At 44.6% G+C, this 21,083-nt stretch overlaps 1 protein-coding gene across 1 annotated transcript; it reads right to left on the bottom strand.

Moving 5' to 3' along the window:
• Nucleotides 1-12,059: 12,059 nt before the first annotated feature.
• On the bottom strand, nucleotides 12,060-17,135 carry FOS (Fos proto-oncogene, AP-1 transcription factor subunit). Its single transcript, XM_042444966.1, has 4 exons — nucleotides 16,816-17,135; nucleotides 14,874-15,119; nucleotides 14,071-14,178; nucleotides 12,060-13,858 (listed from the first exon to the last, which is right to left on the bottom strand). The coding sequence occupies exons 1-4, from the start codon at nucleotides 16,957-16,959 to the stop codon at nucleotides 13,247-13,249; spliced, it is 1,110 nt and encodes a 369-aa protein (XP_042300900.1). The 5' UTR covers nucleotides 16,960-17,135; the 3' UTR covers nucleotides 12,060-13,246.
• Between the last annotated feature and the right edge of the window lie 3,948 nt (nucleotides 17,136-21,083).

The raw sequence follows: 21,083 nt of genomic DNA, 5'->3' as shown, positions 1-21,083 counted from the left end.
TGCTCTTGCTAACAACGGAAATGTAACTGGGCTGTTGTGAAGATAAAATGGAAAGCAAGCACTGTGTATGCATGGTGTAGCAGTATGAGTGTTTTACTATGACTCTGGGAACCAGGATTCAAATCCCAGTTCAGCCACGTCAACCCACAGGGTGACCCTAGACAAGTCATCCTGTCTCAATCTCAGAAGATGGCAATGGCAACCCCCCCTCTGAAGAAACCCACCAAGAAAACCCCATGACAGGTTTGCTTTAGAGTCACCGTAAGTTGGAAATGACTTGAAGGCACACAACAACATTGAGCATGAGTCAACAATGTGATGGGACAGCTAAAAAGGCCAATGCGATTTAGGCTGCATCAATAGAAGTATAGTTTCTAGATCAGTGATTCCTAGACTCTCCGGGTGTTTTGGATTTCAGCTTCCAGAAACCTCAGCTATTTTGGCCAGTAATCTGGGATCCTGGGAGCTGAAGTACAAAACACCTGGAAGGCCAGAGTTTGGGAATCATTGGTCTAGATCAAGGGAAGTAATAGTGCCACTTTATTCTGCTTTGGTCAGGCCTCACCTGGAATACTGTGTCCAGGTCTGGGCACCACAATTTAAAAAGGATGTGGAGAAACTGGAGCGTGTCCAAAGGAGGGCAACTAAAATTGTGACGGGTCTGGAAACCATGCCTTATGAGAAGAGACTTAGGGAGCTGGATATGTTTAGCATGGAGAAGACATGGTTAAGCAGTGATATGATAGCCCTGTTTAAATACTTGAAGGGATGTCATATTGAGGAGGGAGCTAACTTGTTTTCTGCTGCTCCAGAGACTAGGACATGGAACAATGGATGCAAGCTACAAGAAAAGCGATGTCACTAAAACTTTAGGAAGAACTTCTATTTCAAAGTGCTGGTTATGACCTATAAAGCCCTATATGGCCTAGGTCCAGGCTATCTGACAGACTGTGAGGTTTGACAGACTACCCCAAAGGGGCGGCAGGATGCCACCCCTTTCCTAGCTGGATCGGGGCCACGGCAACCTCATGCCACGGCCCTGATCTGGCCTTTCAAGGGCATAAAAAGGAGCCACAAAAAGCAGCTCCTTTTTGCATCCTTGAAAGAGCGCCATAGCCTCTGCAGCGTGGCTATATGGCACTACTTCTGTGCTGCGGCATGTGGAATGGCACATGGCTTCATGGCACACTGACTCTGCCCAAGGCCTCTCTCTGTCCCACTACCATCACAAGCACAGCTGATGGGGATGCAAGAGAGCTCCTTTCCTATGGCTGCCCCTGGACTGTGAAACTCCCTTCCCACGGAGACCAGAATGGCCCCTTCCTTGATGGCCTTCCCCTACAGGCATAGACCTTCCTCTTCTGACAGGCATTCAAAACAGAAAGCTTTTAAAGAACAGGCCGGGATGTTATATTGTTTTAACAAAAATAATAACAAATAAAACTTTTATTTTTATCCCACTTTTCTGTGATAAAACAATCAAAGCGGCTAACAACAGATTAAAACAACCATATACAATATTCTATCTCAACATCCCCCCTTAAAAAAAAGAATTAAAGATAATACAGTTAAAATAAGTATTAAAATATCTATCAATACTAAAATAAAAATAATAAATAATAAACATGACATAGTGTTATATGACAAAGTGTGGCAGCACAATACATGGAGCGAGGGGGGGGTCATTCTATGGTCAGGAGGTCAGCTTTTTTAAAGCTGTCTAAGCTGGTCATTTGACGGATCTCGTCTGGCAGACCGTTCCATAGTTTGGGAGCAATTGCAGAGAAGGCCCTCTGGGAGGTTGCAGTGAATCTGGTCTTTAAAGGCTGCAATAGATTCCTCCCAGAGGACTTGAGGGTGTGGGGCAAATGATAGATAGATAGATAGATAGATAGATAGATAGATAGATAGATAGATAGATAGATAGATAGATTTGTATCCCACCCAATCCTGGGGAATCTGGGCAGCGAAGGGCAGTAAAAAAATACAATACAGAAAATACAATATGATACAAATAATCCCTTCCCAACCCCCTGAACAAAACACAATCAATAAACAATATAAATAAGCTATATGGGGGTAGCCAATCCCTCAAATAGGTTGGGCCCAAGCCACCCCATGCCTTCACCGCAGCAGCCCTGCCTTCTCCCCCTTCATGTGTTTTAAACATGTGAATCTTTTTTAATCATTATTTATAATTATAATCATATATATATATACAATTGTCCATCTGTCAGAGGGGTTCCTTTGATTGAGAGTTCCTGCATGGCAGAATGGGGTTGGACTGGGTGGCCTTTGAGGACCTCTTCCAACTCTATGGCCCTGTGATGGTGAGTTCCTGCATGGCAGAGCAGCCCCAGTGGTGCCCAGCCCTCTCTTTGGGGTGTCCCCTGTCGTGCTCCCAGAGTGACGCCACTGGCGTAGGGCAGACTCTCCCATCATCATCATCATCATCATCATCCCTTCCTCTCCCATTGATCCAGAGCAGCCTCTCTGGCTCTATGACTCTCTTCTGCCCGCCTCCAGTGACAACGACTGAGGGAATGCTCCCTGAAAAGGAAGCCCGCGAGGTCGCTTCCTATTGGCTGAAGCGCGCGCCGACGGCTTAACCTCCGCTGCAGCTCTCCGCCGCCAACGTTCCATTTCTGGAAGCTTCCTTGCGCCAGGGGCGAGCGGCTCGCGTGCCCGCCTAGCAACAAGGAGGAGGCGGAGGGAAGGGGGCGAGGGAGGAACGTGCCTCCGCGTTCCAAATATGGTCACGGCCGGAAGCGCCTACGTCACGCCGTCCTCTGCGGGCTGACGGACGTCACGGGCGGAGTGACGTCGCCCTGAGAAGCGCCCTAGAAACCAAACAGTAAACAAGGAGGCGGGGCCAAGGCTGGGAGGCAGCAGGGTCACAGAGAGAGAGAGAGAGAGAGAGGGCCCTTCTCTGCCCTTCTCCTCCTCTCCAAAGAAAACAATCATAGCGCGCAATCTTGGTGCCACCACAAACTACAGTTCCCAGAATTCCATAGCACGGGCCCCTGCCAGTTTAGAGTGGTGACAAGCCATCCATGTTGGAATGCTTTCCTTGTGCTTTTGGGGGGCTTTCCTTAAAACTCAGTTGTTGTTGTTGTTTTTCTGGCCTTGGCTTCCTGAGGTTCTTGTTCAGCCTGAGCCAAAGGAGCCGGAGGAAGGATGGCCATCTGTTTTCCTGTTTATAAAGCGCGGGGTTGTTTGTTTGTTTGTTTGTTAGTATTTGGTCAGAACAACTTCTCACTTTGAGGCCTAAAAAAGCACGGCTGAGAAATCCGTTCATCCTGAAAACAGGAAAGCGCAGAGCCCCTTTTCTCTGACTTAATTCTCACCCAGCCCTTGGTTTTAAAGAGGTCGCTAGCTGCCTTGAGTTTTGTTATTGGGAGAAAGGCAGGGTATCAATGAATAAAATGACAGCAGCAGCAGCTGTTGTTGTTGTTGTTTACTGGCCTTGAGTGGACCCTGATTCATGGCAACCCTGTGGATGAGACGTCTGCAAGACCCCTGTCTCACTTTACTGTTCTAGATCTTGTCTAGTTCTTTCATGGCTGCCCTTCTCAAGCCAAACCATTATTTTCTGTTACCCAGATGGACTAAAAGGAGCCCTGATCCTTATGAGACCAATTAGAATCGAACAATGAGCAGCCTCTCATTCCTTTTCCATAAAGGACAGTCTCAGACGTCTTCACTTGACATCTTAGGCATCAGCCTGTTTATTTATCCCACCTTCCTCCCAAAGTGGGGCCCAAGGCGGCTAACATATGTCAGGCACAACGATTAAAATTGTACAGTTAAAATCATAAAAATATAAAAATACAAATCTCAGAGATCTCTGAAGATGCCAGACACAGATGCAGGTGAAACGTCAGGAAGAGACTCTTCTAGAACATGGCCACGTAGCCAGAAAAACCCACAAAAAACTATGGATGCTGGCCATGAAAGCCTTCAGCTTCACAATCTAAGCCAACCCCCCCCCCTCCCCCCATAAAACCAGCCCTGCATGGTTTTAAAAAGCTATCCACTAGCTGAGAGGCAATGCTATACAATGAGGCCTCCTAACATTTGCCCATCCTTTACAGGATTCAGCAGAAGCCCTGCTCTGGAGGGAGAGTGTCACATCTCCTCCTGCCACCATTAACAGTGCATTGGCAGAATGCTTCACATGCATATAGAACATGCCACCAGTGAAATAGCTGACATGGTTTGGTAGGGTTATTTTAACAATGACCCCTGAGTGGCAGAGTCACAGTTAATCCAAGCTGGCCACAGGGAACACCCAAATCCCTTGCTGCAAAGGCTCCTTTCACTGCTGGCCTCTTTCTAGGCACAGTTCAAGAGTGCTGGTAATGACCCATAAAAACCTATATGTCTTGGATACAGCTTATCTCAAGGACCATATTCTTCCATATGAGGATGTTGAAATCTTCTGGGGAGGTCCTTCACTGTGTCACCTCACCTTCATAGGTATATCTGGTGGGAACATGGGGGAGTGCTTTCTCTATGGCTGTCCTCAGATTCTGCGACTGGTTGCCTATAAGAAGTTAGACTGGCGCCCTCTCAGCCGGGAAAGAGCCTTTCAGAATGTGCTGCACTGTTTATTGGTAGTGTTATTTGTAATGGCCATGCTTTCGCTGCTCTATTATTTCTTTATATCTTAACCTTTTCTGTCATATGAATTTTAAAGCTGTATCTATTTTAACTTTTGTAAGCTGCCTGGAGTCCTAGGCTGGCAAAAAGATGGGAATAAATAAATATAGTAATACAGCCAGCATGGTGTCATGGTTTGAGCATTGGACTGCGACTCTGGAAATAAGATTCATTTCCCTGCTCAGCCATAGAAACCCATTGGGTGACCTTGGGCATGTCACACACTCTCAGCCCCAGAAAACCCCATGAGAGGTTCTCCTTTGAGTCGCCATAAGTCAGAAACTACTAGAAGGCACACAACAACAATAGCAATAGGGACATTGTGGGACACACAGGTAAGAGATTGTTCCTTGTTCTTCCATCCTGCAGTTGCCAAGGCAAGGGTGCAGGGGTTCAGTTGGAGCAATTAATCAGTAATCCAGAATAACTATCTGCCATTCAGGATCCATTCCCTCCCAACTGCCATGCACTAAATACTGTTACAGCAAAAATACAGCAGAAACAATTGTTAGCTTGTTGAGAAGTTAACAAGACCTATCAAGAACCTAGTATAGAAATACATCTTGTATTTCTTTTATTTATTTCTTTTATTGGATTTATATCCCACCTTTCTCCCAAAATGGGATTCAAGGCAGCCAGTTGTGATCTGTCAGTTCTAGGTAGTCATTTCAATCAGAGTCCCATGTATAAATGGGGTTCCTATACTCCTACAGTAGACAGTGTTGTCTGCTGCTTCCATAACAATGAGAGAAACTGGCTTGTGCGTGGAGTGTGCCATCACTGGAACAAAGCCACCCAGTGTGCCTTATACCAGTCCTCCAGATGTGGAGCACTATGTTAGTGAAAGGTGAAATCTGATTTGAATGCAACTGCACATGGGCTTTTGTGTGAGTCTGTACATAATACAACAGAGAGCATGATGTATTGTTTTGAACATTGGACTACAGCTCTGAAAACCAGGGTTCGGATGCTCATTTGGCCACTGGAACTGAATGACCTTAGGCAAATCACACTCTCTCAGTCTCAGAGGAAGGCAAAGGCAAAAACCACTCAGAACAAATCTTGCCCTGAAAACCTTGTGATACGTTTGTCTGGAAGTTGTCATAAGTCAGAAATGAGTTGAAGGCACACAACAACATAGCACAACATCTCTTCCATGATAAGAATCCCATTAGATCTTAACAATTTCATTTGGCTACATTAACAAATGCTCCTTTGCAGAACAGTATTGATCCTAATTTCAAGTGCACTAAAATCATTCTTCTCTAATATATGTTTTTTTCCTGTAATACAAAGCCCAGGAAAGACAAATATATTGTATTTAATATTTTTTTATTTTATGATATGTATTATTTTATTATTGGGGGTTTTTTGGGGTATAGTTGTACACAAAATTTGGGATTCAGCTAGGTTTGCTTTTGTTCCTTTTCATTTTGAATTGTTTTGTAGTTTTGTTTTATAATTATTAAAACTATCTTGAGAATGTTTGCATTAAAAGGTAGCACAGAAATGTGGTAAACCAAATAAATAATTGTAACAAATAAGGGCTTTAAAAATAACAACCCCCTTCATTTCATTACTTAATCTTTATCAGGAATTGACAAGCTTCAGACTATTTAAATGTCTCATAGAGCAGCAAGATGCTAAGCAGGGTTCTGGACACACACTTAAAATTAAAGAGCAGAAAAATGTACCTTTGGACACATTCACAACCATTTATTTTTATTATCAGAACTGAGTTCACAGTCCTTCTGTACCATTAAGTAGACTCCTGTCTTTTTCTCACACTTCTTCATTTCGGCAGTCTGTCTCCACCTCCATCCCCTCTTCTTCCTCCTGGAAATGAAATGGTTGCTGATCTTCCTAAAATCATTCAGAAATCTGTCAATAGATCACAATCTACTGTCTGCCTATTCCTAATCTGTATCATACCTAAGTGTCAAGGGAAATCTAACAAATGGGAGTACAGCAAATACATCAGAACAATTTTAAAAGGATGGTCAAATTCCTGTAATCTTTATCATATACAGTTGTATTTCAACTTACCACTAGCCAGATATCCATTATCCTCTCCTGGACATTTGAGTCATACATTTGGTTTCCAACATATAAGAATAAGGTATTTCCCCCCAGTTAAGAAAGTCTGATTGGGACATATCCCATGGCAAGTGCCTCAACTGTTTGAAATACTCCCAAATCCATATGTTTTCAAATAAGCATTTATATACAGGATAGCACACTGATGTTAAACATTTGCACTTGCATATTTGTCTTTAGCATCTTCAGAACACTGGTACAGGACTGGTAATGTGATATGCAGACATGTTTTAATATTGAAAACTATTCTGTTTCACTTAAACCTGCAGAAATAGACTATTTATTTTGAACGGGATAAAATATGTGCTTATAGAATCAAAGACAGATTTATCTCATTTATGTTTAACCTCTAGATCTTTGTCATAACTATGGTCTCTGTACTGTCCCATGTTGCTTAAGACCTGGCCCCAAACATTTCTAGGGGAAACAAATTATCCCGGAGAGGAGAGGAGAGGAGGAGACAGGAAAATTAGTTTCATAATCTGCCTTAAATTAACTGAGTTGAATATCCAAGCTTAGTTTTAACAAAGGTCTCCCATGGACTCATGTCAATGTAGTCTCTCCCCGGTGTGGGGTACTGGCAAATCTGAAAAGAAAGTAGGAGATATGGGAAACTGTTTATCCTGTGAATTTCCTTTTATTAATTTACCTTAGATTCCAAACCTTTACATGTTTGTTGCAGGAATAAGAATATACAATATAAAATGTATAAAAGAAGCACATTAATTCATAATTATTATAGCATAAATAAATACTTTATGGGCAAAATTATGTTCTTCAGAGACTGATCAATATAATCATCATATATATAAATTAGGAAAATAGAGTTGAATCCTAGGAGTGTGTAATGGAATATGTTAGACCTTGGAATGCTAACTTCTTAAGACTGCAAGATGGCTAGGGACTTGCCGCAAAAAAATTAAGATCCCATATATATCTATATCTATATAAAATCTTTATGTTGAATTAATGACTAAAATACTTTAGTCTTTTCAGTATATAGTAGTTTAAGATCATGAAATATGAAGAATCATAAAAAAATTGATGTTGAATAGATTTAAATGTGGGTGAAATATAAAATAAAATGAAAATATAATAAATATTTGATTTTTAAAACATTACAATTTGTGGACATTACTCTGGTCTTCAATATCAATCTTCTAGCAAATTAACAGAAGAATAAATAAATATGCCACCCCACCATCCAAAGCAGGAGGGGAAAGTTGTAGTTATAAGGAACAATTCGTTCAACATTATTTACTTGCTATTGTACGTACAAATCTGTATTACTGGTTATTTCCTAACATTATTATTTCCGATCTCTACTCATTTACCAATGCTGTTGTAGTGATACCAACCCTAAGGGAAATAATTAGTAATACTGATTTCTAAATGTAAAAGAAGATAGAATACATTCTCGCATGCATATTTACTATTAAAAGACATAGCTAGTAAGTCTGGAAAATTGCAAAGGGATCTTATAACACCTTTGAGACTACTGAAAGAAAGAAGTTGGTAGTATGAGCTTTCATAGACTTGAGCCTACTTCTTTAAAGACATGTTTTCATAGCATGAATAAATAACATCCATCTAAGGAAGTAGGCTCCAGTCTATGAACATTCGTGCTACCAATTTCTTTCTTTCAGTTAGTCTCAAAGATGCTATAAGATCCCTTTGCATTAATAATTACTACTTTTATGACATCAGTGCCTTTTTCAGAGACCTCATAGCATGCCTTATGCTTTGTAATTTTTGTTAATCCTATATGTGCACTTAGAAGTAATTTTAATTGAAATGAGTATCCCCAACCTTTGATTAAACACATAAAACATCAAGCTGCAAGTTATTCACAGAGAACTAAACTGTTATCTCTGAATTGCATTCTAGATCTTCAGAGTCTCAGTTCTGTGGCTATGTGATAATGTGTTTGAAATAACAGGACATCTATACTTCAATGTATTGGAACTATACAGGTTGTTTGTTTGGTGTAAGGTAGCTTCCTATCTGCTGAAGGAATGCTAATGTTTTCTCTTGTCCTAAGGCTATGTGGAAGAAAATAACTAGGGGAGCTCAATTGTGGATACTCATTGAGACAATTGTGATATTTACTTCCATGTGAATTTTAGCCCCCCCAAAAGTAATATGGGATTACAGGTAAAACTGCTGTTCTGACACGTAATGACTCCTCAAAACAACTGAAAAAGATACCATTCTTACTGTTTACAATCTTCCTCTGCTGCTGCAAGACCTTTTTAAAAGCCAGACTACATGACTACATGGGTACCAATTAGATGTTTAAAGGGGAGAGGAGATTGGTAACTTTATTTAAACAAGGATGAATATAGGATTTGTGATGCTAGCAAGTAAATGCTCAGAAAGGATTGTATTGATTCCTGCACTGAGACAACATCTGAAAACTGTTTATGGATGAGCCCTTGAATGCATGTGCTTCCATACAGTAGCTATTATCTGTCATAATTAACATTGATGTGTAGGACAGCTCACTGAGGGCAAAACGTTCCCTGGCCTGGCAAATAAGTACAGTAATAAGAACTCCTGTGTCAGGAAGTCATTAGGATGGAAGCATCTAATATTTACCTATCCAGCCCAGCATTTTCTACTCTGACTGGCAGCAGCTCTCTAGCGGTTCATGAAGAGTCACTTTCACACCATTTGGCACCTGATCCCTTAAAGTGCATTTAATGGTGAATTAACCATAGCTCATTAATAAAGCACATGCTCCATGTGGACTCTGCATGCAGATCACATGTTCTTCCACTGGACTTTCATCCCTCCCCAAGAGTCATCAGTGTGATTTACTTCCATAAAGTATAGCTTAATTTAATGTTTTAATGCTTCGGTTACTAGACTTTATTTTCTTTTTTTGTGAATTGTCAGCCATTAACAAGCAGATAGAGTTATATATAAGTATTATTGGTTCTGTATAGTCACCTTATTCTTCATTTTCAGCTTTCTGTACTAGAAGATGTGCATTAAATTAAGCTATGTCTGTAAGACTAACTTTATTTTTGCTTAATGTTGTTACCTGCAAACTGTTTTCACTGTAGTATGAATCACATGCTTACTCCCATCTACACATGAAGGTGAGATCCAGCTGTTTTGAACTGGGATGAAACAACTACACTACCCCCTTATGCGCTTGACCATTGAGATAGGTGGAACAGTAATATTTGGGGATTTTTCCACACAGAGGTCAAATTAGCAAAGCATCACCACTTAGCAAAGTGATCGCCATTTAGAAATATGTCTCTCAAATAAAAGATAAATAAGGCAAGGGATTTAGTTACAATTTATCATTTAATGTGACCAGTAATAAATGCTCCAGTGAAATTGCCAGCCTGGTTAAACTGGAAATGATGGCAATTGTTTGCCTGTATCTAGACAGAGGATTTTTCCAGGTAGCTATAATGTCCATCTGGGAGCTTTGATATGGACACACAATTCTATTTGAGTAGCACTAATGCTGCATATTCTGACTGTGCCGTAAGTGGTGATTGTATTAGTTTATTTTAATCGAGAAAGGAACAATAACTTTCAGAACCATCTCGGTTGTTATTGGATTAACTGATTCAGCGTGCCTCTCATTCATAAGGTTTGTAGCTGAATGAAAGCAATATTTGTCACATGCCTCTGACTTGTTATTAAAGTGTCCCAATGGGACCTACCCTAAATTCATCTAAAAGGAGATCCCCTGCTCAGCAATCCAGCCAGCCTCAAAGAGGCTCCCATTTCTTCTTTTTCCAAAGGACAAAATCCCATGGCTACTGAGCAACTGCATTGCCAGTGGCTTGTTTGCAGGACTGGGTTGCTGGTTTAGGTTTTGTTTGTAAGAATGTGCAGTATATACCTTTGCAAACCTTAAACTCTCACCTAGGCTTGGTGATCCCACCACATTATTTCGCAGGGGCCTAGGCTGTTTCTATTTCCTTCAGCATTTACCACCCAATTTTGATATTAGAATGATTTAAGAGGTTGTTAACAGGGCCATACACTAATACAGTGGTGAATTTTAGGCAGCGTAGGAGCTTTATCTAAACTGACGTTTACTGAGTTTGTTGCAACTCTTGTGTACAAGAAAGCACTCAGCTATTCAACTTAGGAGACACCTGGAGAAGAAAAACCTGCAAGATTCCCTCCAAGTCTCTTGGGTGAATAAACTCTTTTTTCATCTGCGTGTGGGAAGTTGAGGGAGAGATGAGAGATGTAAGGCAGAGGAAAATGAAAGACTGCTTAGATGTAGGAAACAATGAAGCTAAAAGAACAAAGTCAGATGTACTTGGGGAGAAGGAAACAAACAGGAAACCTGATGTGATGAAAGAACAGAAATCTGAACAGAAATAATCTCAAGCCTAAAGGAAGTATCATTTCTCCACTATATCATGGGGTTATTTGGCTGCCTGTTGGGGAATTACTGAGCCCTCCGTTCTTGACCAAAATTGCTGATGAGGTTTATTTAAACTTAAAATTGAAGTGGCAATCCCTATGGATATTAAGTCCAAGCCTTTCATGGCCAGCATCCATAGTTTTTTGTGGGTTTTTCAGGCTATGTGGCCATGTTCTAGAAGATTTTCTTCCTGATGTTTCACCAGCATCTGTGGCTGGTATCTTCTGTGAAGATGCCAGCCAGAGATGCTGGTGGAACGTCAGGAAGAAACTTCTTTGGAACATGGCCACATAGCCTGAAAAAACCACAAAAAACCCCAAACCAACGGATGTTAACTTGAGAGTAAAGTTTACTGAACAAACTGGGACTTGCTTCCATGTACTTATGCAGAGGACTAGACTGTTAGAAGGCCCTGGAATGATGCCTGTTAAGCAATTGTTGTTTAAAATCACACAGAACAGGGCTCATAAAGGTGCAACACATTTCAATAACAAACAGTTGGATCTGAAAGGTATTACAGGAGTGTGATGCAGCGGTTTGAGTGTTGGACTATGACTCTGGGGACCAGGGTTCGATTCCCAACTGGGCCATGAAACCCACTGGGTAGCCTTGGGCAAGTCACATCCTCTCAGCCTCAAGGGAAGAAGGCATTGGCAAACCTCTTTTGAACAAATCTTGCCAAGAACACCCCAAGATAAGGTGATCTAGGCTGGATATGACTTGAAACCAGGGCCATTTACCATTACACCTGACCCCTTGGAAAAGCCAGGGCAGATTTGGACCTGGATTGTCTCATATTATTCCCCAACATAGTCCGAAATAAATATATATATATATATATATATATATTATCGATTTCAGAATTTTTGCTATAAAGAGACGACAGAGACTTTGATAGCATTCAACCAATGCTTTTATTGACAGTGTCTTGAACAGTAAGCGAACAATGCTTAATTGTTATTATTTTTTAAATCCAAACCCACCATCCACATCTCAATACCTCCAGGTAGAAAAAAAACCCAAAAATAAATATAAATATCCATAAATAAATTAAACACACAATAAAAAAACGTTTTCATGGAAAACTTATGCCAAACCATTCAGACCACTTCAACAATGTAATGATCAGTTAAAAGTTACGGATGAACATTGATCTACTGTACAAGGAGAACTATTATGGTACATGGACAATGTAGCTATTTATTGATCTACTAGAAAGTCCGTTTTCCCCCTTCTCCTTCTTGTTTTGCCTCCCCCAGCAGTTAAAGTTGGGTCAGTTGCTAAGTTATCAAAACACGATATTGCCAGGAACACAGTAGTAGTAGTAGTAGTAGTAGTAGTTATTGTTAGTCAGCTGCACTAGATAACAAAGTCTGAAGGACAACTCCCTCCCCAGCACCAGATTAAAAAAACCCAGTCATGAAACCAACAGATTAATGCTAGTGAAGAGTATAGGGAGGGGAAAGGGAAGGGAGGGAGGGAGAGTAAACCCAAACCCAGCCATGTTGAACATGCTACAAAATGACTACGCTCGTCCCCCCATTTGATTATTCACAGATTTTACTAATGTGTCCTCTCTAGGAATATCTAGGTCCTCCAGCGCAACTCTATGGTCAACTTTAACCAAAAGCGGCACCGAAGGACCATCCCAGAGACTCCTAGAGAGAGCGCTCCACTAGGCCTTGGTGGCTCCTCTGGTGCAAGTCTATGGTCAATGTCTGGCAGGTGCTGACCACAGAGTTGGACTGGAGGACCCAGGGGTTCCTAGAGAGGTGTCCTCTCAGGGAAAAGGGTAGTGTTTTTGTGGTTGTGTTGTTCCTGGGGTCCTAAGCCCAGCTGAGGCGGAGGAGGGGGAGGAGAGCAGTCCTGAGGGAGGCAGAAGGGAGGGAGGCAGGGACCAGACACATTCCATGCGGTTTTTGCTACATCTCTGGAAGAAGAGTCGAGGTCTCCGCAGGCCCTGGCTCCGGCGGCAGGGCAGAGAGAGCTCCCTAAAGGAGGGCTGCCTTGCTGTATCCCAGCTGGGAGGCCTCGGTTCCTGGTTGGGGGCTCCATGCAGCGCGCGCAGCAGCGGTGGGCGCCTCACAAGGCGAGGAGCGTGGGGGAGCTGAGGGAGTCGGAGGAGGGCTCGTTGCTGGTGCTGCCCTTGCGGTGGGCGGCGGCGCAGCTGGGGAAGGCCTCGCTGCTCTCGGGGAAGGTGAAGGCGAAGGCCGAGCTGTAGGCGCCGGAGGAGGAGGCGGCGGCGGGGGGGCAGGGGCCCGGGGTGCAGGTGACCACCGGGGTGCAGAGCGGCTCCAGCTCCGAGGCCGGGCCCAGGGCCTCCCACTCGGCGGCGTAGAAGGAGGACGAGGAGCCCCCCGAGAGCTCCACCGCGTCCGGCACCCGCCGCGAGGGCGGCCCCAGGAAGAAGTCCTCCAGGGGCTCGGCCTTGGCCTCCCCCCGCAGCGCCAAGGCCTCCATCGCCTCCTCCTCCTCCTCCTCTGCCTCTTCCTCCGAGGGGCCTCCGGACAGAAGCCCCAGCGGGGAGGCGGCGGCGTTGGCGAGGGTCAGGTCTTGGTGGAAGCGGAGCGTCTCGGGGAGCTTGCAGGCCGGGCGGTGGGCGGCCAGGATGAACTCCAGCTGCTCCTTCTCCTTCAGCAGCTGCGCGATCTCCGCCTCCAGCGCAGACTTCTCCTCCTCCAAGTGGTCCGTCTCCTGAGGAAGGGAAGCAAGGAGAGGTTAGGGCCAGGCCCCGAGCAGGAAGGAAGGAGGAAGGAAGGAAGGGGAAGAGGAGGAAGGAGGAAGAAGAGAAAGAAGAGGAGGAAGGGGAAGAGGAAGAGAAAGGAAGGAAGGAAGGAGGGAGGGAAAGAAGGCGAGGGGGAGGAGGAGGCAGCCCGGGGCTCCTCGGGGTCCACTCACTCACTCACCGCTTGCAAAGTGTCGGTGAGCTCCCTTCTCCGGTTGCGGCACTTAGCAGCTGCCATCTTGTTCCTCTCCCGCCGGATTCGCCTCTTTTCCTCCTCTTCGGGCGTCAGCTGCAGCGAAGGAAGGAAGGAGAGAAGGAGGTCAGTCTCCAGAAGGGGCCTCCCCTTGAACCCCGAGCCCTGCCCTGCGCCTCCTGCTCCGCCGCAAGAGAAGGCTCCAAGGAGTGATGTTCTGCCGCCTTAGTCTACAGTCCAAGCCAAAGGCTCTGGCCTTGCGGGGCTTGTCCTTTGGGGAGACACTCCTCCTTCTTCTCTGCCAAAGAGAGAGAGAGCCCTGGTGCCCCTAGCAAATCCCAGGATGCCACAGCAGGGAGCCGTGGCAGTTAAAGCGGGCTCCAAGGGCATTCATTCTCCAGCAAAAGAGCCGGACTCCTCCTTTTCTACGGGTCTCAAGCTGCTCCTTGGCTTCCAAAAGGCCTTCATAAACCCCCTTTTCCCTTCAAGGAATCATTTCGTTTCATATCTATTCCGCCTTTCTCCCAGAGAGGGACCCAAGGCGGCGGCTCACACAGTAAAAACACCCTTAAAAACCTATTACAATTAAATGGGGCCACCCCTGTATTTCGATAGAGAAACCATACTTGGCCATAGGGAAACATATAGGAAATATCTCCAATGTTTCCTCATGTCTCTTATGGGCAAATATTCCCTATATCTCTCTATGGATAAGTATTCCCCAATGATTCTCTATGGCCAAATATTCTTCAATGTCTTCAAGTCCTTCCAAATGCCCCCCTGATGCCCACCTGCTCCATTTTGCCCCTCCGTCCGATGCTTTGCCCTCGGCTCCCGGCCGCCTTGAGCATCCCTGGCCGGGAATAGGGTCCTGCTTGCGGGGCCTGGAGCCCGTAGGGATGGGGCCGAGCCTGGGAAGGAGCCACCGAGGAGATGAGGGTGGGCTGGACCATCCATTGCAAATCCGGGCTGGTGGAGATGGCCGTCACGGTGGGCACGAAGTTGGCACTGGAAGCAGCCAGGTCGGTGCAGAAATCCTGAAAGGGGACAAAAAGGGTGGGTTAGGGTTTTATTAAACAAACAATGCAGTGTCTGCACTGGGAAGATAATCCGGTTTGAAACCGCTTCCACTGCCTTGGCTCCAGGCTATGGAATTCTGGGCAGGGTCGTTTGTTGTGGCACCCTGCCCAAAATTCCATAGCCTGGAGCCAAGGCAGTGGAAGCGGTTTCAAACCGGATTGTCCACCCAATGTGGACACCAAGGCGCCCATCTCGCTTGCATTCCCCGGGGCCAGCTTGGCTCGGACGTCTCTCCTCGTCACATGGAGGCTGGTTATAAATATCTCTGACGTCAGCAATGACGCAAGCGCTGCTCCGGAGTCTCCTGAATGAAGCCGCCGCTCTCTCTTTTTTATCAATGAAGCTGCTTTACGCATCGGCTCCAAAGTTAGGCTCCCCCCCTCCTCCTCCTCCTCTTCATCCTCGCAAGGCATCATCTCGCAGGTCAGTCCCCCCCCAAAAGAAAACCCATACACACACCATGATCCTCCCCACCATCACAAAGGAATGGCCTTATAATACACTGGTGATACTATGTACAGTTTTACACTATCATCAGTGTCCTATATTGTCAGTCCTTTATCAATAAGTGATCCATAAAGTATGGGAGGTATTAGTATGGTATCAATATATAACCCCTAAGGTAACTTTTTGGGGGGAGATGTATCAAAGCAGCCATTTCAGGTCCAGGAGGTGGAGACCGGGAATGGCTCTTGCCCAGGGTGACCAGCTGTCCTCCTTTTCCCGGACTTGTCCTCCTTTTGTCCCTGAGGCCCTCCAGTTTTGGAGCATCACTGAGAAGCGTTGGCATTGAGGTCCATGAACTGACACTGTTTGGGGCTTTTCTAGGAGAGTGTCCTCAGTTTCTCTGGGAGGCCTTACATTTCCCTATTGCCCTCCTTGACTGGAGGACCTCTGCTCACCCTGCTCTTGCACTTGCTTTCATCATCATCATCATTATTATTATTATTATTATTATTATTCCTGCAACTTCATTTCCACACACAACGGGTCTGTAATTGGAATTGACATCCTCCTATACCAATGGCATATATAGTCCTGTCCCTGGTTTCCACTCCACTAAATGCATCTGAGGAAGCAGACTCGAGTCTTCCAAAGCTCCTGCTGCCAATTTCTTTCTTTCAGTGAGACTCAAAGGGGATACAAGATCTCTCTATGTAATAACAACAACAACAACAACAACAATAATAATAATCTTGTCATCCACTTCAGAGTAAACAAGAGGGGTTCTCCCTGAGAGAACCGAGGTCCTCACCTCAAAAGAGGCCGAGGCAACCGCAAAATTGGAGAGGGGAAAATGTCAGACATCTCCAAAAAACCAAAGCTTCAAACCTTCCGTCTAAACATAGAGTCAAGCTTTTGCTTCTTGTTGTTGTGTGCCTTCAAGTCATTTCTGACCCTAAAGCGAGAACCTATCCTGGAGCTTTCTTGGCCTATGCTCATCATCATCATCATTAGCAGCAGCAATAACACCTACATTTCCATACCTCTATTATTATTATTTCTCTCCCAGTACAGAGAGAGCCCTGCTTCAAATAAAAAAAGAGGGTAGACGTTTTGGGATGATCCCGAAGCTGGAAGGGATGACAGGTCCGGGAAAAGGAGGACTGCCTAGTCACCCTATAGGACCTATAGCCCGATCCCCCTGCTCACCTGCGGGTTGACCGGCGATCCCATGCTGGAGAAAGAGTCGGCGGGAGAGGGGTAGTAAGTGAGGCTGTCCCCGGCCGGAGAAGCGCTGCTGCAGCGGGAGGAAGAGGCCTCGTAGTCGGCGGTGGTGAAGCCCTGGTACATCATCTCGGAGCAGCACCAAGCCAATAATAATCAACAAGCCAATAATAATCAACAAGCCAATAATCGATAACCCCCACTAAGGGGTTCCTAGAGTAGGCAAGCGTTAGGCTTCTTCTTCTTCCTATTCCTCTGCCTCTGAGCTCTGCTGCTGGAGTAAAAAACGAGAGGGATCACCGCCGCCTTTTATCCTCTTGCGGCAGAAACTTTTTTTTTGTGAATGGGATCTACGTCACAATCGGGAGGTTCCATCCGGGAAGGGGGTGTGTCTCTCTCTGTGTGTGACCCTCATTCAGCTGTGAGCATTCTTCCCCCTCTTCAGCTACAAAAATCCCTTCCACTAAAAAAAAGTCAGGGTGCTAATAAGAAAATTGAGAAAGAAAAGTCCCCGGTTATTTGGGGGGGGGGGGGGGAAAAAAGGGAAAGCAGTTGTCAACCCCCCCCCCCAGCAAACCAAACCCCCCCCCCCCCCGACGCTCTGCGACGAATGGTTCAGCCTAAGCTCGGGAACCCACTGACGTAAATATCCTTATATGGCATACATCCTGTCCAGAGGGGTGTGACTGCCGGGAAGGGCTCCAGGGCTGTGGCCAAAAGGACCGGCGCGTGCCTAGGAGGGAGGGAGGCAGGCAGCAGGGGGAGCCACGGAGGAGAGGGTGGCTGTTGGGGTTTGCTCCCTTTTAGTGCTGCTGTGGCCACGCTCTGGAGTGACGCCTGGTTAAAGGGACCTGGGCCTCCCCTCCATGGTCCACAGCCAGAGGAGACACAACAAACACACCATCTTTCCTTTTTATTTGTTTTCATAGAATAATATAATAAGATTACAACATAATAAACATACAATTATTTATTTATTATCTATTTACAGTATTTATACCCCGCCCTTCAGCCCTAAAGGCGCTCAGAGCAGCTTACAATTATTATTATTATTATTATTATTATTATTATTATTTAGACGGTTCCCTGCCCTCAGGAAGCAAAGATGATCAAGTTGAGATCATCATACTTTGGCCACATAATGAGAAGACATGGATCACTTGAAAAGACAATAATGCTAGGAAAGGTAGAGGGTAGAAGAAAGAGAGGAAGACCACGAACTAAATCAGGGGGGTTATGGGCAGGGGCTTGCAGGATCTGGGCACGGCAGTGGAGAACAGGGATTCTTGGAGATGCCTCATCCACAGGATCTAACCTGATAGCCTTGGCTGAAGAGCAGGGTATAAATAAATAAGTATTATTATTATTATTATTAACCGGCTCAAGGGCAGCCAACAAGAACAAGAACAATGTAAACCTCTTTGCAGCATGCAGTACCATCTTTAGTCACTAGGTAGAAGAATCACCCAATTTGCGCAGAGGAAAATGCATCTGAGGAAGGGTCACCATGAGTCGGATCATACTGTATTTTGGTATAATCACTGGTTTTGTTTTCTTTTTGAGTCTTACTGTTATGATTTGTGATCTGTGCTACAGTTGGCATCTGGTCTAGTCCTGGCCACCAGTATAGAGTTCCACCATCTTTTGCTTCCAGTTATATAGTCTATTTGGTTTTTGTGTTGACCATCTGGTGATGTCAAAAAAACGAGAGGGATCACCGCGCCTTTTAATCCTCTTGCGCAGAAACTTTTTTTTGTGAAATGGGATCTACTCACAATCGGGGGGTCCATCCGGGAAGGGGTTGTGTCTCTCTCTGTGTGTGACCCCCATTCAGCTGTGAGCATTCTTCCCCCTCTCAGCTACACAAAAATCCCTTCCACTAAAAAAAAGTCAGGGTGCCTAATAAGAAATGAGAAAAGAAAAGTCCCCGGTTATTTGGGGGGGGGGGGGAATCAGGAAAGCAGTTGTCAATCACCATCACCAGCAATACTAAACTCCCCCCCCGACGGCTCTGCGACGAATGGTTCAGCCTAAGCCCGGGAAACCCACTGACGTAAATATCCTATAAGGCATACATCCTGTCCAGGGGTGTGACTGCCGGGAAGGGCTCCCAGGGCTGTGGCCAAAAGGACCGGCGCGTGCCTAGGAGGAGGGAGGCAGGCAGCAGGGGGAGCCCAGGCGGAGAGGGTGGCTGTTGGGGTTTGCTCCCTTTTAGTGCGCTGTGGCCACGCTCTGGAGTGACGCCTGGTTAAAGGACCTGGAACCTCCCCTCCATGGTCCACAAGCCAGCGAGAGACACAACAAAACAACAACACACACCATCTTTCCTTTTATTTGTTTTCATAGAATAATAAATAAGATTACCAACATAATAACATACAATATTTATTTATTATCTATTTACAGTATTTATACCCCGCCCTTCAGCCCTAAAGCGCTCAGAGCCAGCTTACAATATTATTATTATATTATTATTTATATTATTATTATTATTATTTAGACGGTTCCCTGCCCTCAGAAGCAAAGCTGATCAAGTTGAGATCATCATACTTGGCCAACATAATGAGAAGACATGGATCACTTGAAAAGACAATAATGCAGGAAAGGAGAGAGGGTAGAAGAAAGAGAGGAAGACCACAACTAAATCAGGGGTATGGGCAGGGGCTTGCAGGATCTGGGCACGGCAGTGGAGAACAGGGAATTGGACTCTGCAGATGCCTCATCACCGGATCTAACCTGATAGCCTTGGCTGAAGAGCAGGGTATAAATAAATAAGTATTTATTCTTATTATTAACACGGCTCAAGGCAGCCCACAAGACAAGAAACAATGTAAACCTCTTTGCAGCATCAGTACCATCTTTAGTCACAGTAGAAGAATCACCCAATTCGCAGCAGAGGAAAATGCATCTAGGAAGGGTCACCATGAGTCGGATCATACTGTATTTGGTATAATCACTGGTTTTGTTTTCTTTTTGAGTCTTACTGTATGATTTGTGATCTGTGTACAGTGGCATCTGGTCTAGTCCTGGCCACAGTATAGAGTTCCACCATCTTTTGCTTCCAGTTATATAGTCTATTTGGTTTTTGTGTTGACCCTCTGGTGATGTCCATGTTGCATATCCTTCTTTCTGGATGCAAGAAGAATGTGTTTGCAAATGAACAGGTTATTGGCTTCACAAAAATCTATCAGACGCTCATCTGCTTCATTTCTTTTGTTGTAATCCGAATCTGTTTTTGGTTTTTGGTTCTTCTTTGCGTCAAACTTTTGCCTTCCAGTCTCCAATGATCAGCTTAACATCTTGCGTTGGTGTGCTGTCAATTTTTCCTGTACTCCTTCACAGATCTATCGATTTCTGCCTGTTTGCTTCCATAATAGGGACAAACCATGTCAGTGGGGAACCTTTACCTTTACCTTTTTTAAATACCTTTACACTTTCTGTATGATATGTAGTTTTAGTCACACTATTGCCATTGCATTTGGTAATACGTGGTATGGGATTACAATTTATAAGTAACTTAGTACAAATAAACATTACTAAGGATTCTGTATGGTGTGGGATGGAAGGAGGGTCAATGGGGGAGGGGAGGTTACACCATGGTTACTGCACCGGGTGATGGCAACCTTAATAATACCACTGGTTTCAAGGTTTCACAAGTACTACTACTTAGGATCGGCTCAACACCTCTTTTCTTCATCATGAAATGTCTATCCTGCGCTGATATGTTATTTCACCAAATTTGCATGCTTCTGCATTTGCCTACAGAGGACATCTCCCCTTCCCAGTCTCATCTAACAAGAATATGTTACCTCCGCACTGCACAAATAATCCAGTTTTCACCGCTTTAACTGCCAGGCTCAAGCTATGGGAATCCTGGGAAGTGTAGTTTGTTCTGGCATCAATGTTCATCCAGAACAGTATTATTATGAGGGATGAATGTGTTGTTTTATACATCTGACCAATGTTTGCTGCTATTGTAGACCATGCACTGTCCTGGGCCCAGTTCTATTCAACATCTTTACAATGACTTGGATAACGAATTGGGGGCATACTTATCAAATTTGCAGATGACACCAAATTAGGAGTCGCACTAATACCCCCGAGGGACAGGATCAAAATTCAAAATGACCGAATAGACTAGAAAGCGGGCTAACAAAATGAATTTCAACAGGAGAAGTTTAAGGTACTTTTTCCACTTAGGGTGGAGAAAATGAATGCACAGATATAGGATGGGGGAGGGGACACCTGGCTGA

This window comes from Sceloporus undulatus, chromosome 1, assembly GCF_019175285.1.
Source record: "Sceloporus undulatus isolate JIND9_A2432 ecotype Alabama chromosome 1, SceUnd_v1.1, whole genome shotgun sequence".
In the NCBI taxonomy this organism is placed as follows: Eukaryota; Metazoa; Chordata; class Lepidosauria; order Squamata; family Phrynosomatidae; genus Sceloporus; species Sceloporus undulatus.
Note: the sequence above shows the minus strand (reverse complement) of the source record. Positions and strands in the feature narration are given on the sequence as shown.

What these genes read in the sequence shown, in the direction of transcription:
- FOS (XM_042444966.1), bottom strand. Translation starts at nt 16,959, where the DNA reads ATGATGTACCAGGGCTTCACCACCGCCGACTACGAGGCCTCTTCCTCC. An exon ending in GGAGGGGCAAAATGGAGCAG is followed by an intron (nt 14,179 to 14,873) that starts GTGGGCATCAGG and finishes CCTTCGCTGCAG; the next exon opens with CTGACGCCCGAAGAGGAGGA. An exon ending in TCACCGACACTTTGCAAGCG is followed by an intron (nt 13,859 to 14,070) that starts GTGAGTGAGTGA and finishes TCCCTTCCTCAG; the next exon opens with GAGACGGACCACTTGGAGGA.